This window comes from Filicampus tigris, chromosome 14, assembly GCF_054856515.1.
Source record: "Filicampus tigris isolate MCC_2025a chromosome 14, RoL_Ftig_1.0, whole genome shotgun sequence".
In the NCBI taxonomy this organism is placed as follows: Eukaryota; Metazoa; Chordata; class Actinopteri; order Syngnathiformes; family Syngnathidae; genus Filicampus; species Filicampus tigris.
In genome coordinates this window covers 10,162,952-10,179,270 of record NC_141230.1, presented here as the reverse complement: position 1 = coordinate 10,179,270, position 16,319 = coordinate 10,162,952, and the positions used below count along the sequence as shown (strand labels likewise).

The 16,319-nt window shown below is 39.4% G+C and overlaps 3 protein-coding genes across 8 annotated transcripts; 1 reads left to right on the top strand and 2 right to left on the bottom strand.

Annotated features, from left to right (window-relative positions):
• Positions 1-895: 895 nt before the first annotated feature.
• On the bottom strand, positions 896-10,305 carry mitd1 (MIT, microtubule interacting and transport, domain containing 1). Of its 5 annotated transcripts, XM_086052029.1 has the most exons (9): positions 9,877-10,305; positions 8,494-8,599; positions 5,815-5,937; positions 5,624-5,725; positions 4,451-4,587; positions 2,322-2,408; positions 1,939-2,051; positions 1,411-1,471; positions 896-1,330 (listed from the first exon to the last, which is right to left on the bottom strand). In XM_086052029.1, exons 3-9 carry the CDS (start codon positions 5,933-5,935, stop codon positions 1,235-1,237), a joined length of 717 nt encoding a protein of 238 aa, XP_085908155.1. In that variant the 5' UTR covers positions 5,936-5,937; positions 8,494-8,599; positions 9,877-10,305; the 3' UTR covers positions 896-1,234. The 5 variants fall into 5 exon arrangements, with proteins under 5 accessions (XP_085908155.1, XP_085908156.1, XP_085908154.1 ...); XM_086052030.1 differs by lacking the exon at positions 8,494-8,599; XM_086052028.1 differs by lacking the exons at positions 8,494-8,599; positions 9,877-10,305 and adding an exon at positions 6,719-6,752.
• mrpl30 (mitochondrial ribosomal protein L30) lies at positions 6,844-9,144 on the top strand. Its single transcript, XM_086052032.1, has 5 exons — positions 6,844-7,147; positions 8,210-8,281; positions 8,362-8,508; positions 8,590-8,663; positions 8,812-9,144. The coding sequence occupies exons 1-5, from the start codon at positions 7,112-7,114 to the stop codon at positions 8,942-8,944; spliced, it is 462 nt and encodes a 153-aa protein (XP_085908158.1). The 5' UTR covers positions 6,844-7,111; the 3' UTR covers positions 8,945-9,144.
• Positions 10,306-10,463: 158 nt separating the features above from the next.
• On the bottom strand, positions 10,464-16,319 carry txndc9 (thioredoxin domain containing 9). 2 transcript variants are annotated; one of them, XM_086052024.1, is made up of 5 exons: positions 16,215-16,319; positions 15,358-15,552; positions 14,536-14,654; positions 12,344-12,598; positions 10,464-10,734 (listed from the first exon to the last, which is right to left on the bottom strand). In XM_086052024.1, exons 1-5 carry the CDS (start codon positions 16,314-16,316, stop codon positions 10,617-10,619), a joined length of 789 nt encoding a protein of 262 aa, XP_085908150.1. In that variant the 5' UTR covers positions 16,317-16,319; the 3' UTR covers positions 10,464-10,616. The 2 variants fall into 2 exon arrangements, with proteins under 2 accessions (XP_085908150.1, XP_085908151.1); XM_086052025.1 differs by lacking the exon at positions 16,215-16,319 and adding an exon at positions 16,027-16,162.

Here is a 16,319-nt window from a genome sequence, read left to right as displayed (position 1 = left end):
TTTGTGGCAGCTACACTGTCCTGCTTGATGTATGCGCCCCTTTCCAGGATTATAATTTCCCCTGGTGGACCGCATGCATGCAGATGACATATCGAGATTAAGGCCGATAGATAATCCGATCATAACGCTGTTTCAACTCACACGGCTCACAGTTCATTCACACATTTTACAGGCAATGTCGACGGGCCTGCACAAACAAATGCTTAGGGGGAAAAAGAAAAAGTGCCACACCTCCAATAGATGCCTAAACTTCAGTGAGTGATACAATACAAAATTATATTTTGTAGTTTTATTATTAACAAATATTGTCATGTTTACAATATTTTACTGTTATTTTATGTCACTGTATATATTTTTAAAACTTTACCATATCTATTATTTTAATAAATTCATTGTGCAAATCAAAAAATAAGACATTACATTATAATTTCCACATTAGAATTGACAATTTTATAGTTTATTTACATATAACATTGAATATTATTTTTGGAAACAATGATTGCAAACAATCATTTTATTTGAAAAATACATTTGTTAAAAAATACAATACTTACATATTTATCATAAACTATTTTTAATTTATGGTAACTGAAGATCATTCTATATGAAAACATGATGATGTCAACCCAAACATATTTTTTTCAAGAATATGTTCTATGAAGGCCCACTAGGTGCAACAAGGCAATATGGTTAATATGAAACATGAGTTAAGCAGCAAAATGCACCCGTTTGACTGGGTTGACTTTTCTTTAAGTATTACAATGTGTACAAAGCAGAGTTTGTGCACATCATGTGTCTACTTTAGAGGCATGATTCCAATTAATTGTAAGACTCATTTCCCGACCACTGTGTAAAAAGAATTTGGAAAAGTACCGTAAAAATACCACACTGTATCTGTAGATAAATTAGTTGCATTTATGACTGGACTGAATTGCGTACGTGTTTTGTCAATGAAAAAGTAATTATGACAAACAAGAAAGGAGCAAGATACAGCAAACTATTATAAAGATCTGTTATTACAATTATTTCCCCAACCAAGCTCCACCGTTCATTATTTCTTTTTAAAAAGGCACCCTGATCACAGTCATTTATATACAAATGTAAAAAGTTCCGCTTCATTAAATTACTATCATGAATGTTTTACAATATATTGTAACAGTAAAAAACAAAAATATGCGTATTTGTGCAAGTCAATGATACAACATGTCGTTAAATGTAATTGGCTGTGTGTGTCTCATATGGTTTTGGTGTGTTTTGTATGGAAAATGTCTACTGTGGTCTTGTGGCACTGCCTGAGGTCATAGTCACAGTATCCAATCGAGAACCGTCCCTGTGGGTTATCACAAGAACACATGAGAACATACAAGACAAATCTGAAATCAAAACAATAAAATGTTGATCGTATCTCACTTTTGGTCTCTTGAAGTAGTCCAGCCCTCTTCCGATCTTGATAATCCAACCGTTGTCAAACCTACAATCATTTCACCTTGATTATGATCGGTGATTGACATTTCCTTTTGTAATTTCACGAGTACGGAATGATGGTAAACCAGAAAAATGTGATGAGAACCATAGTACACAAATTAATTATTGCTCAGCTTGCGAACGTCACATGACCAAACTCAGAAAAGTGGTGACCCCTGATTGGTCAATTACCTGGGTCATTACCTGAGCCCTGAGCAACTGTGATGTCATTTCCAGTTGACAGATAGTGACAAAATGGCTGCACCATGCAATGGAGCTGCTCAATTCATCTTCAACAAACACAATATTAATCAGAATACCGTGTTGAGACTAGTGGGGCCACATAGAACATATTTTTGTAAAGAACATTTTTGATTTGACTTCCCCTTGGAATGATTTCTTGCCATGGTCACATTGTGCAGTTTTCCTTCACACTACTGCTGATGTGTGTGTGCGTGAGGCTTGTTGTAGTACCTGATCTCTCTGTCATGGATGGTGGTGGAGTACTGCAGGTCCAGAGCGATGCCGTGAGCACTGAGGCTCTGCTTCAGCTCAGCCATCGAACTTGTCTGTTGGCCAACATCCGCCTGCCAAACAACGCACATTAATGGCGGCAGATTAATCCCAGAACTGAATTTCAATGATTATTCATGCACTGCAGGTGGGGATGTGTCTTTACTGGAATATTTTGAAATCTGTGTATGAACACTAGCATCTATAAACTGGTATACTGTAATTACACTACTGCCTGTTTTTCTTTATGAGCGGGGGAGGGGTGTTTATTAGAGTGTTTTTGGGGGGTTAACTAAAGGTGGTGTGAAACCTTACTGGGTGAAAAAAAAACCCCAGAAACTTACGTCATCTGGTGACGTGAGGAGATGGATCGTCTTCACCGTGGATGCCGCTTTGAGTAGCATCTCGCAGAACCTCAAGAAGTTGTACAGCTGTCATGCATAAAAATATGACTTGTGTTCAATATAAAAAATATTGGGAACCCCAGGAAAATCTAATAAGCTCCAACAATGTGACTGTTGCCATACATCGTCACTGTCCTATGAAAAACACGCATTGTCCTTTCCTCCCCCATTTTTTTATTTTTACATTAATGGGGTTTCCGCATTACAGACATCCCATTAATGTGAAAATCAAAAAAGACGCCGAAAATGGACATGCAGGTTTTTCACAGGACAGCGATGATATGTGTTTATACTCCTCTTGTTATCTGTTGTTTTTGTTCGGTTCGCTCTTTTCTCTGTCACTTCTCAAACCTTGTTCAGTCTGACTGCATTTCAAGTTTAGAGCCATCACAATAAATAATACTGTACCTGCAGAGCAAGTACAGTGACTAGGAAGGGAGCCCTTCCACAAACAGGGAAAATCTGTAATTGACGCCCCAAAAAGGTTCATAATTACCCAGTGACAAAGCACTACTTTTGTCTAAGGCCCTCAACTCACACAGTTCCTTGGCACCAAGATTGCAATAGAATCTTTCTGTGAATACTAACCATTTTCAAGTAATTAATGGGTATCAAAACTCAAAAGGTTTGTAATTTGCTTATAGAAACGCACTACTTCTGTCTTAAAGCAGCAGTGGGCAGGAAATCAACCTTAATAAAACATTTTCACAACTCTTTTGATAAAACATTGACGTACAAAGTAGTTGAATGGGACTTTTGTCAAGCCCTGGAGGTGTCTGTATCGTTTTTACAGGCACTAAGCAACTTTGAGGAGGATGGAAGCAACCCTGGCACACAAAAAAAATACAAATGTCCTGAATTGCTTTATGGCATAGTCACTTCCTCCTTTCTCTATAAGGACGGAAGTCGATTTGAACATCTACGGGCTATTACTGGTGTCATGGCAGAATCCCCAAAACAAAAGTATCGTTCAAACAAAACTAGATTCATTACCTCATCGCTATTCATCTATCACTCAGCCACTGGAAAAAGAAATGCAATTCAGTCCAACTTGCAGGCCAGCGAGAGCTCAGGATTTCACGACACTACGCGCTGGCGCAGATGGGGAATGTGGTTGATTATGGTCAAAACACTGCCACTTTTGTCCACATGGCGACGCCATAATCAACAAAAACTGACATATGACACAGCTTTAACAAAGCTCCTAAACTAACTTCAACATACCACCAAGCTGGTACAAGATAGTGGGAAAGCACTACTTTTGTTCCAATGAAGCACCTCAACTAGTAGAAATGTTTAAAACTCGACTTTAGGCTTATTTGTATACTCTTACATTTAGTTGAACTACATGTTGGCCTGCTTGACTGCCTCTTCGTTTTTCTCTTTCCTCCTCCTTCCTGGCTTGGAGAGGGGGGCGCTTATTTGTATACTCTTACATTTAGTTGAACTACATGTTGGCCAGCTTGACTGCCTCTTCGTTTTTCTCTTTCCTCCTCCTTCCTGGCTTGGAGAGGGGGGCTATGTGACGATGACCCAATTGGATGTCGTTGTAAGGATTCTGCACCGACTGATCTGGACAAGATCTGAGGTGGACCACCTCTGCGGAGGCACTGCTCTGGAAATTTCCTCATTGACCAACCGGGATGGGTTTTGAGGACCCACTTCTCAGAAGGCGTCCTCATTCTAAAGCAACATTTTGTGTGAAATGATACCCACTCGGCATTCATTGAGGTCTGGGCATCCTGGAAAAGGGATTCCCCTATTTTTGGCCCCTTATCAAGGTTTCTCTTTTTCCCCACAATGTATTTGTATTTGTTTTATCCTTGCCCTTCTGGGAGTTTAGGTCAGGGGATATGGTTAATATTTGTTAACTGTGGGCAAGAGCTGTGAATAAATTTGACTTGACTCAATTCATTTTAACATAATTCCTCTGCACCATGATGGCAGCAAATATCAAATTTAATAGATACTGGTCTGAAAAAAAGCTGTTGTTCAAACCTATTGCTCAGCAACACTGCTCTTGCATAAAAAGGCATACAGATGCATCCATGTACATTCATTGTTCTAACCTGGTGAGTGTGTCGTATGTAGGGGTCCTCCACCCAGACTTCTGAGAGAGCATCGCTGATGTACGGCTTGAAGATGGATTCGTAGCTGTAACCTACGGCATCCTCCTCTATCCTTATCTGCTCGTGGTACTTTCCCTCTGAGAACACAGAGAGAGAGGCCAAAAAATGATGCAACAATCAAACCATCCACCCATTAAATCACAGCCAGCCATTGTTCTATAACGCTTATCCTGTTCATAGTCGCAGCGAGCCGGAACCTATCACAGTAGACTTCAAGCAAAAAGATAATTTCCGTCTGAGGGAGTGACATTGTGTTCAGTGCATTGACGACTCACATGTCCATAAACAGCAAGATGAAGTTTCAAGAGAGAAGTACAGTCACTATTTTCAATGTGTGTCAGCTAAAATAAAAAATATTGAGATTTGTTGCAAACTCTGTGCTGCGACAGAGTGTTACCTATGTAGCTTCAATAACCTACATATTAAAAATAAATAAATAAATCACAGGGCAGTATGCATTCAAAGTCGCACCAGATTGTGTTACTGCAGGAAGTCCCCACATTTGTTAGATTTATAAATAATATATAATTGTTGAGTTTTGCCATTAGAACATTAATAGTTTTTAAATATGTTAAGTAAAAAAAGGCGGTTCTTTATTTCAGATTTTCTTTCATGAATTTCTAAGTGAAGACAAAAACGGTTTTATTTAATTAAAAACAAGTAGCAAATTTATGTTAAGTTGAATCCTGAAGACTCTTTTTTTTTAAATAATTAAAATAAGTATGATAAGTCAAAAAGGTAGTTAAAATCACACTTCCAATTAAGTGGTAAAACTGTGTGTCATTTTTATGTTAAACAGGTGTGTCTGTATCTACATAATGTCACTATTAAAGTACCTTGTATTCTAACTTAGTTTTTAAAGCACGTAATCAGTAAAGAAAGTTATTTTTCAAGGTAACTGTGGCAACACTGATCAGAATGAATTATTACTGTATTTTTGGGCACAAAATTGACATTGCATCCAATCTGTCGAACATCACTCATACGAAGAGGCACAAACAAGGATGTACTACATTATGAATGATCTGTCCACTATCATTTTAAACCGCTTTGGGAAACATATTGTGTGAATAACGCGTTATAAGTGCCGACCGTTTGTCGTTTTATGATTACCTTCTTTCATCTTGTTCACATGAACTTTGATTTGTTCTGCTCTGTCCATATAGCCTTTTATCTTTTCCCTGTAGTGTCCTCTCTTCGAGTGATCTTTTACTGCTGCTGGCGAGACAGACAACATTGTAGTGCAGTACATACACTGGTGTGAATGCAATTTGAATAAGGGGAGCGAGACGTGTGTGGGGGACCTTTTTGGACGTCAATGAGTAGCTGAATGCCCTCTTGGTAGCAGACGAGAGACTCCAAGAAGCGGCCGTTCTGGTCCAAGTCCACCGCCCGCTTCAGTACAGAGATGGCGGACGACTCCATACCTGGCAGGTGAGTTTGGGTCATGTTTGCCAAATGTGGCGTCACGATTTAAGAGAGTTTAGAAGTTAACAGTAGACGAGGGTGGTATATCAGTGGCAGCATAAGCGACAGAGGTTCGGTTCAGTTCAGATTAGTTCCCTATGAGGACGCTACCAATACACGTCCGTGGGAAACGTAATGGCTGCTTAATTCCGCCAGTTAGATGTGAGCCATGAAAATAGTACACAATACAAAACACACGGTTACATTTTGTTTTGTACTGTGTATACAGCGCTAAATCAAATAGCGAGCGCAACTGTCATAAAATATTCGCTATGGGTACGTCACCAAATTATGTACGGGGGAATTCTTCTGTTCTCTATGGGTGCGTCAACAAAATATGTCCCCAGGAAGCGTAAGAGAAAGAGGATACACAACCACACGCACGCACGCGCGCATTCTCACACACGGGCACACTTTTTTTTCACATAATTCAACAACATTATTTGTCAAAACAATAGCAATGAGAACAAACACGAAACACGACCGCTGAGACCAAAAAATAACAAGCCGAGCCTCAAAATTGGGCGGGCCAATTTGTCGTAAATCTAATCACAAAAAAAGCCCTTAAATCACTAGAGTCTTTTGGGGGCAATATTTTAGTACTGATGTGATTTTTACATGCAAACCTATTATATAAGTGCCAATGTTAAGATCATCGAAGTGTATCTTTAACGCGCCATGCACATTAGAGAAGGAGCACGATAAACTGACAACCCTTCGGATTGGTTAAGAACACTCTACCACATATCAAAAGATCCATTTGAAGCCATAAATACTAAATAGTCTTTTTTTTCAGTTTTGTAGAATAGAATATGCTGGCATTCTTGACCATTTTACAGACACACACTTTTTTTAACGCGTATGTCATTTGACGTATTTCCTGTTCCGGGCACGGCGCAATGGAGGACCCAGTCACTTGTTTCTCTTAGCTGTCCCAAAGCATTTTTTCTCGTTTAGTAATATTAATATTTTGCCCAATATTACATCACGGATCTGTATAATATTATTTAGATATTCGCTCTATGTTTTAAGAACGTTGGATTGAGTGTGCATGTTTTAACGCGATTTCTGGTGCATTAACCTTGTCCTGCATTTCGGTCAGATAACATTGAATGGATGTAATGAGCTACTAAAATGTCTGTATTCGGTTTAAAGTCGTCACCCGTCAAGGTAAGAACTTAACTTAATAGATACTATTCTACTGTGTTTTTTTTAATTAAAATGTCTTTCCTGTCAGTTAGTTGGTACGAAATGATGAAAATGGAGATGTATAGTGCCTTATAAAATAGCTAAAACTTGATATCTAGCTGACAAAATTATACAAAAACAAAGACAGCCATCGACAGTACGAATACAGCGTTACAGTATCCATGCATCCCTATTTTTATTTATTTTTTTAAATGTACTGTAGTTCCAAATACCCTCTGGCCACCTCAGTTAGCTATTAAACCTACTGGTTTCAAACCAGTGTTTAATCTCTCTGCCATTCCAGTGTACAACCATGCATTCTGTAATGTCAGTATATTGTTTAGAGGAAAAGTAGTGATATGTGACATTTGTGTTTGGACCAAGGTATACAGCAGGTCCAAAATACAGTAACAGAGTATGAAAGACATTTAAGAGTAAAAATTGCAGGACTGTAGCAATGGGATATTTTAAAAAATCCATTATTCTAGCGTATCTATTAGTACGCTTATTAATACTGAGTAATCAGATAAAAATTTATTTGGGATTATTAAAAACAATAATGTGCATGTGAGGTGCAGGTATTAGTTTTTGTCCACTGGTTTTCCATCTTCACTTCCTACTGGAATCTGAGTGTGTTTAGCTTTAAATGATGAGGCTTGGCCTGGTGAGTGACGTGGGCATCAACGAATGAGAGTATAAAGTTTGCATGTAGTGTGAAATAAGGGTATCCATCATCGATGGTATGCTATATTGAGTTAGGTAACAAAAAAAAAAAATCTAACAATAACATTTAATTAAAGCCAAAATGATCACCAATTTTTTGGGGTGAATAATGTACAACAGAGGGTGGCACTAGAGTTAATGCCTTTCTGTAAACCATAGTTTCTCAAACTAACAGTCTGGGCCCAAAATGAGATGGGGATTAAAATTTATTGGGATGTGAATGTAAAATATGATTTCTCTGTAAATGACTTTTTGATTCATGTTTGTCTTGTGTGTTCTTTGTCATTAGTTTATAAACTGTATATGTTGATGTTATGACAGGTCCTGACAGGACTTTCACGTTGTCTTTGGTTTGGACGCAGCAAGTTTACCAAAGCAAGAATTCCGCGAGAGGTAAACACAGTTTTGTTCCCATTTTAACATTCTGTCTGCTTTGTAGTGCTCACAATCTTCTCCGTGTCTTGTCCTAATAGCTCTTTGAAGAGCGGTCGAAGGAACATGAGAAATACGGCGGTGACCCCGAGCAGCCTCACAAACTCCACATAGTGACGCGAGTGAAAAGCACGATGAGAAGGCCATACTGGGAGAAAGACACGGTGAAGCACCTGGGCCTCCAAAAGGTGAGTCTACTCTCCAGACGACAACCGACAGCAAATTAGATGTGGACGGTGGACCTTAACGGCGTTGTCATTGTCATACAGGCACACATGCCTGTAATCCACAAGAACATATCTTCGGTCAACAGCAAACTCACGCGCATCAAACATCTTGTTAGGTATGAAATGCTAATTTTTCAGTGAAATTATTACTTTTACTTTAGTAGCTGCCCTACAGTTGGACTTATTAGTGCTTTTTTATATTAATTTTTTTAAAATCCTTATTTTCTTATATATGTATATATATCTCGACCTGCGTTTTTTCAGGATTGAGCCGCTGAGGACACCGTATGGGCTCCCCACCGAGGAGGACATGGCTGACACCTATATCAACAGCAAAGGAGAGCTGATTGTTCGACGCCTGCTCACATCACTCCAAGCCAAGGACACAGAGTCTTAAAGCGTTCACACATACAGCACACTGTTCCGTGTTTTCTTCCATCCATCAAACTGGTGGATGCATAGAACACATCACACTTTTTTGTATTTCTTGTATTGCAGCTGTCAGTCAAACTGCACCTCGATGGTGACCCCGTTTGAACGGCAAATTAATTTCTAACTCATAACCACAAATATAAATAAAAAAATATATGAACCCCACCATGTGCGAATTTGCTTTATCAACAGGGATTTAGTTATGATGGCTAGTTAATCAAAGGATATTTCCTTTGAATTTTGGGAGACTACTGAGCCTAAATTGATTCCAATAATGCTGATTACAATAATATATGACATTTTCATATTAGATTAGGTTCCCTAGAATTAGATATATGGTAATTCAAATTGTTTCAGTAGTCAAACATTTCTTATTAAATATCCAACAGATTTTGAGAAATGTACAGTATTTTAAATATTTAATTCAATGACTTTCTTGAAAAATATTGCCATCAATTATGATATCACTGGATGTTTTTTTTAATGCCCTTATTTGTTTGCATTAGATGCTAGGTATTTTCTGTGTTGCAGTACAATTTGATATGACGAGAAAAAAATACACTACAATTATACACTGGTCAACTGTTTTTTTTTTTTTTTTTTTACATACCCCAAAATTGTGTTGTACAGGACAAGAGCCAAAAGTCAATCCATCCATCAAATATGAACTTAAAGGGCTCTGATTGGCGTTAACATTAATTCGCTTCACAGTACTGAGTACTTCCACAGCTTTATATACATTTTTTAATTAATTTAGTTTTTCATGTAGTAAAAACACATTTCTAAATTAAATATATTTCTACTCATACGCATCAATCTTAAAGGCCTGATATCAAGAAGTATTAATTAGACATTCATGGTAGACTATGAATGGTACAAAGCATGGACCTCACTTACCAAGCTCTAAAATCAAAATGGGGCCGAAAGATGCAACTGCAGGTTCCTGTGCAAAGTACGTCACCTAACAAAAACAAAAACAACTCGGTGAACAAAGACATGAATTTAAGGTCATTTTTACCTATGTGTTTGCACATTTTGGAGACAAGGAAATTTAGCACTGCAGTTGGTGAGGTTGTGAATTGCAGCCAGATATACAGTACTGGTATGTCCTTTTTAAATGATGGCGTTAATGCCATTCAAAGTGCATTTCGGGGATTAAGTGTTTTCATTGCAAAATCACATTGGCATCTACTTTCAAGTCCAAACTTAAAAAAAAAAAAACAGTTTTTTTTTTATTTCTCCAGTTTTTAATTTTTCCTGTTTTTACACTGCCAAGGTCACTAAACAGTATTCCCTTCCTCGTTTGCACTGTGTTAAGTATTAATGTCATGAGTCGCCCTTCACAAAGCATTGGCCGGCCTAGCACATTAATATTCATGCAGTAGTTCTTTACGTTGACCATATTTGGTTTGAATTGCGCGGTACATGGTATAAGAATCCTAAACACTCTGATTAGCGAGGCCCCAGTTAAGTATGACATAATCTGATTTTGAGTAATTTCTTTACTTATTATGAAAACATATGAACAAATGCTAAATGGCACAGTGATTACGAAAAAAAAAAAAAAGAGGGCTGGCTGAGAGACATTATAAACGAGGTAGCCCAGAGAGAGAAACCAAGATGGCTGTCAGTATCCCTCAGTCGTCGTCATCAGAATCTGTGTCGTAGCCCCGGCCCCTGATGGTCTTCTTCTCCACTTTGGTGAACCTGGAGTGGGGCTTCTGTGTGGATGTGGGTGGCTCCATCAGGTTACCGCTATGGGAAATAAAAGTGAAGAAAATGCGTTGAGGAAATATCATATGTCATTAAAATAAAAAGCAAGCTAAAAAATAAAATACTATTGCACTTTATTGCAAGGAACCATTTTTGGTGACCGTTAAAATAGATGCCATACGCTTCGTGACGAAGCAGTAGAACCATGTGATTCCAACCACACCAATCAGCAGACAGTTACAATTATTCATATAATGAAAAAATCAGAGCTGGGCAGTCCATCCCAGGGCTAGACCGGTCGGACCCTCCGGCTCAGTCGGAGCCCATTTTTGGGGCGGAGGGGTGGGGAGTGACCCATTTTAAAAAATGGCTGGACTAAGCATGGCTGGAAGTTGATTTTAGTCCGGCCCACTAATCGGCCCTCATGCGTGTGACGTGCTCGCGAGGCGGCCAAAAATCATCTCAGCCTACTCGGTGAAAGGCTTCTTTTTAGGCTTTTTTCTACTCCCGCGTCTGCGCGACAACTGCTGTTATAGGGATTGTGGTATTGCCCCCCTGCCCCCTCTTGTAATGGTATGCCCCAGTTGCAGGTGGGAGGCGCGGGTTACGTGATGTGACGATAAGGAAATACAAACACGCTTGAGCGCACGTTGCTGTCTCACATGTTGCGATGACATACAGTTTCCCACACGGAGACGGATGCACCACGCAGCTGGTTGCTGCTGCTGCAAAGTAAACATTACTAAACAACCTACTCACCCACGTTCCCCCTTAGCCGCCATCTTCAAGATTGTTTTCGCAATAAAATTAAATGCATCGTCTAGTCATCTCGGTCTCTTTATGGTTGTAGCAGGCACGATATCCATTGTTGTCGCTGTCTTTTTAAAGCGACGCCCCCCGACTTGTTTCAAAACAATTTGTGTCCACGAGTATATTCAGACGCTACCACATCAAGGTGGAGTAGATGCACTTTTTCTGGCGTTCCCTACTTCCGGAACTACGCCATAGCAAACCTGCATTGTATAGTGGTTTGCTGGTACGCTTTTATTTTGAAGGCTGGGAAGGAGGGGAAGTGTGCAAAATAAATAAGTAACTTGATTGCGACTTCTGGCCGTCTATTGAACCCAAATAATTATACAATACGACAAATCCAACCCCGGGGCTCGCAATGCAAGTAAGCACGCAGTTGGGTAAGTACTACTGGCGCATTTGAAGCGTGTCCACAGCGGGTTCGAATAGTAAATTAGCAAGCTAATGATCTTTAAAAAGCCTCTGCCGTTAGCGTCCCTCCCGCAGCTACGTCAATCATATGTCCAGAGGGTCGCGGCCGAAAAGGTACCCAGGTCAAGGGTGGAGGGTCGCGGCCGGACCGGCAAAAGATGGTCACGTGCCCAGCTCTGGAAAAAATATATTGGCATCTGACAGTAATTACAAAAAATAAAATTTACAGCAGTAAAAAAAAAAAAAAAAAGTACTATTGCAATGTACTATTTTCAAAGTGCACCGGGAAGAGTGTGAATACTTTTGTCTTAGCATTTGCACAAACATAAGACATACAATAGCTACACTACACGGTAGTCAGTAATCCTTCAAAAGAAATGGCCGCTGTATTGAATGACTCTCCACATCTGCATCTCCACAGAGAACGTACCTGTAGTTAATAACGTCGGCGCAGCCCAGTCGCCATTCCAGCATCTCAGTGCTGAACTCGTCGGTGTTCCCCAGGTCGCTAAAGCCGACCACGTAGTCCTTCGACTTGCCGTCGATGAGCAACGCCAGGGTGGGGATGACCTTGATTCGCAGCCGTTCGGCCAGGAAGGGCGCCTTCTCCACGCAGAGTTTGATGAATTTCGTCTCGACGTGCTTCTTTGCCAGGACGGCCAAGTGTTTGTCCACGATCTGACATCTGCATGTATATATGCGATATAAATCAGCTGCCTCTACTTATGGTGCACGACACATTATAGAAGATATTTGAATGAAAGCTGCACTTTTAAAGGTGCCATGACATCAAAATCCATGTGGTAATGAATGAGTCAAAATCTGAGCCACTTGTTTTGCAAGCCTTTTATCCTTTATCGCTAAACTTTCGACCATTGATGCTACGCATAAAACGGTGGGAAAAAAGTGGATTTTGATGGCATGGGACCTTAACCATTTTTTGCTACAATGCAATTCACAGTCTTATTGGCGTAAGCTACATTCACACTGCAGATCCAAGTGCCCATTTCTAAATAAATGTCTATACCCAATTTAGTTTTCCATTTCCCTGTAGGGGTACCTCTACTTACGAACGTCTCTTCATATAAAATTTTCAAGTTTCGAAACGTATCAACAGGAAAAATTTGCCTCTTGTTACGAAAGAAATTTCAGGATACGAAAGGTAAAAGTGTGGGCTGTTACTCGCAGCTCCAGAGTTTCGTGAACACAACATACTCATAGCTGCTCTGCCATTGGCTATTACCTAGCATCTTCCTGGCATCCCATTGGCTAAGAGGGACCTCTACCGTATGTGTCTATGTGTGTAGATAGACAGGTAGATGGATATATATGTGATAGATATGTCTATGCAGCGTCCTCGTCATTCGCCCCTCGGACCATGAGGTGTTCGGATAGTTTTACATGAATTAGAAACGAGGAAAAGAAAAAAAAAAAAGGAGAAAATCGTTTTTTGTCCATACAAACAAAGCAAGAGATAATAGAAATGTATGAAAAGGGAATGCGTTTGGTTTATCTCGCTAAAGAATATGACCGTAATGTATCGACAGCCACCACGTTACTAAATCAGTTCTTTACAAAACACCAGGCAAAAACCACTTCTGAGAGAGAACATGAAACAAAGAGGGCAAAAAGCGATGAGGACAGCAATTAAAAGGTAAACGACCATCATTTTTATTCTTTATCCACAACTCTCATTTATTGTGCAAACATCTAATTGTAACATATCTGTTACATGTTTTGATTTTTATGCTTTATAAAACATTTATGTTTGAATATTGGGGGCCTTGGAACGTATTAGGGCATTTACATGGAAAACATCTACTTACAAATTGTTCTACTTAAGAAATTTCTTCCAGAACCAATTAATTTCATAAGTAGAGGTACCACTGTACATTTTAAACCCATTAAGTCCAGGGAGCACATAACCGCGTTTCTACCACGAGAGCCGGGAGAGTGTATACGTCATTTTCTTTTCTTTTCTGCTCTAAATAAGTAACTGTAGTGAGAAAGGTGGCACGCTTGTGGATATTGAACCACTGGAACCAGTCGAACGTGATACAATAACAATATTGACGGCATTGCAACAGAATAGAGGATGGCAATTACCACTCAATTTTTAAAATTAAAAATAGTGCTAACCTTGCACAGACACTTTATGTTTACATTTTTGATTGAAACTGTAAATAATAATAACCGCACGCCTGTGTGAAAGCCACATGTCTAAGCTGTCAAATTCTTTTGGAATTATGTTTCTATCTGCTACAGGGGCTGAGATATCAATTATTTTGTAAGCGTTCAATTCCTGGGAAAACTTCAGGTTTTAGAGAGTGAATGTAAAGTCGCCACTTGGGGTTTTGAGAAATGTTTTGCCAGGCACTTTAGGCCTTAATGGGTTAAGTGACACTATATGATGTATCTGTGTTGTTTACACTGACGGACCACATGAACCAATTTGTATGCGCAGCCCAAATTACATGTAAATAACTGCACAAGACAGGACATTTTAGTTGATTTCCTGAAAAGTGATGGTTTCGAGATGAAGGGGTTTCGTTCGGCACCAGTGATATTTTCCCTGCAGTGTATAGCCTAGCGTTAGAGAAGATAATTCAACAATGGCTTTACCTGAAAGTGGTGTTTCTGTAGAAATGGCACACAACTTTCTTGCTCTCCTTAACCTCGCCGAAGAATTCTTTCTCACTGGGGATTTCGCGGTATTCTCCGTGTCCTTTAGACAACCACTCCTGTGATGGCAGAAACAAAACAGGAGCAAACATATTCTCGCTGCAAAAGTGTGTGGGTTAAAATATTTATCTAAATATATTCACATACAGTCGGGTTTGGTCAAATGCAGACAGTTTTAGGCAGGTGTTCATTAGCAGGGTAAATATTACATTGCTCTTCCATTTTTTCCAACCCTCAATGCTTTTTCAACAGCACCTTCTATTTAAACTCTACTCCAATAGAAGGCTTTACAGATGCCACGTGTGTCTGATGTAGGGGTTTGTTCACAAGTTTGCTCCTATTAAATTCATTCAAATTTGCAAAAGAAATTCATTCATTCTGACTTTAGGCCAGCGGGCGATGGTAGTACACCAATAAGAAAAGGAAATGCTAGGTTTGCCTACCATGTAGAAATGATAGAAGAAAATGATGAAGGACACAAATGTGAATCTGAAATGTTGTCTTACTTTTGGCATAGACATGATTAACCCCAATACGACTGATCAGAATATCGGACTGTTCTTCATTCACGATAATACAAGCATAGGTATTCCTCTAACTGCCAATGGAACAGCTGAGCCATTCAGTTTGATGTCTCATTTTGTGATGGAAAAAAAAGATACCAAAAGTTGATTTTAGAGGGGGGGGGGGAAGAATCTAAGATTCTCCTGTGCTTGTAGTTCATGTGTGTATAAAAAGGTTAAACATTTGAAAAGGACATACCTGCTTCTGTTTCTGGGCTTTCTTCAGTGCCTCTAGTCGTCGTTCCCTCATTTTCTCAAAGTCATCTTCGTCCATTTCATTGAATTTGGTCAACTCCGCATCTACCTGATCCTCCACCAGTTTGGCGGACTGCACCAGAACCTTTGTGATGCTGTCGATCATGTCGGTGGCCATGATTGCCTGTGATGTATCAACCTGAGGATGAAACGGTAGACAAACAAATTAAAAAAAACAACAACAACACACTTGATGGTTTAACTACTAAGTATTGTAAAACCTTGAGCATCATTTTGTAATGTTCAGTAAAACTAGGAGCGTTGGTATTTAGTGCCATATTAGTCTTCCACCCTATTTAGTGCCATATTAGTCTTCCACCCTATTTTTCATTGCAGCTTTTGCTCGTAATATATGGGTTGTAGCCGCATGTCAAAAGCAGGACACAAGCATTCACAATCACATTTATATCTATAGACAACTTTGTGTGAATGAGCTGCCCGTAGACAACCATGGACACGCCTCAACAATAGCTTGTTAGCCGTTAAGTTGTCAGTTAACCGTGTGAGGCCATTTGTTCGTCACATTTGGCTTCCACTCAAAATAACATGATACTTGTGCGATAAACCGAAATACACAATAAGATACAGTAATGTATAATGGCGCTACTAACACGGTTTGACGAAGTTCTTAAGAAGGAATTAGCTAGTGTTAGCCAAGCAACGCTTTCGTAATCAGCAGTATCAGGTCCGCGAAAGTTTAACATTGAACCACGTAATTGAATGCATGTAAAACACTTACAAACAAATAACCAATTTTAACATTAAAAAATGATCAATTTTAGCCCGGGTGCCATTCGTTACCTGATGGCGACGCTGTAACAAGGGAGAAAGGCCAGTCGAAACTATAACGGAAACAACGTCATTGTTACGCGAAAGTGACGGCTTTACATTTCTGTGGTGCATACT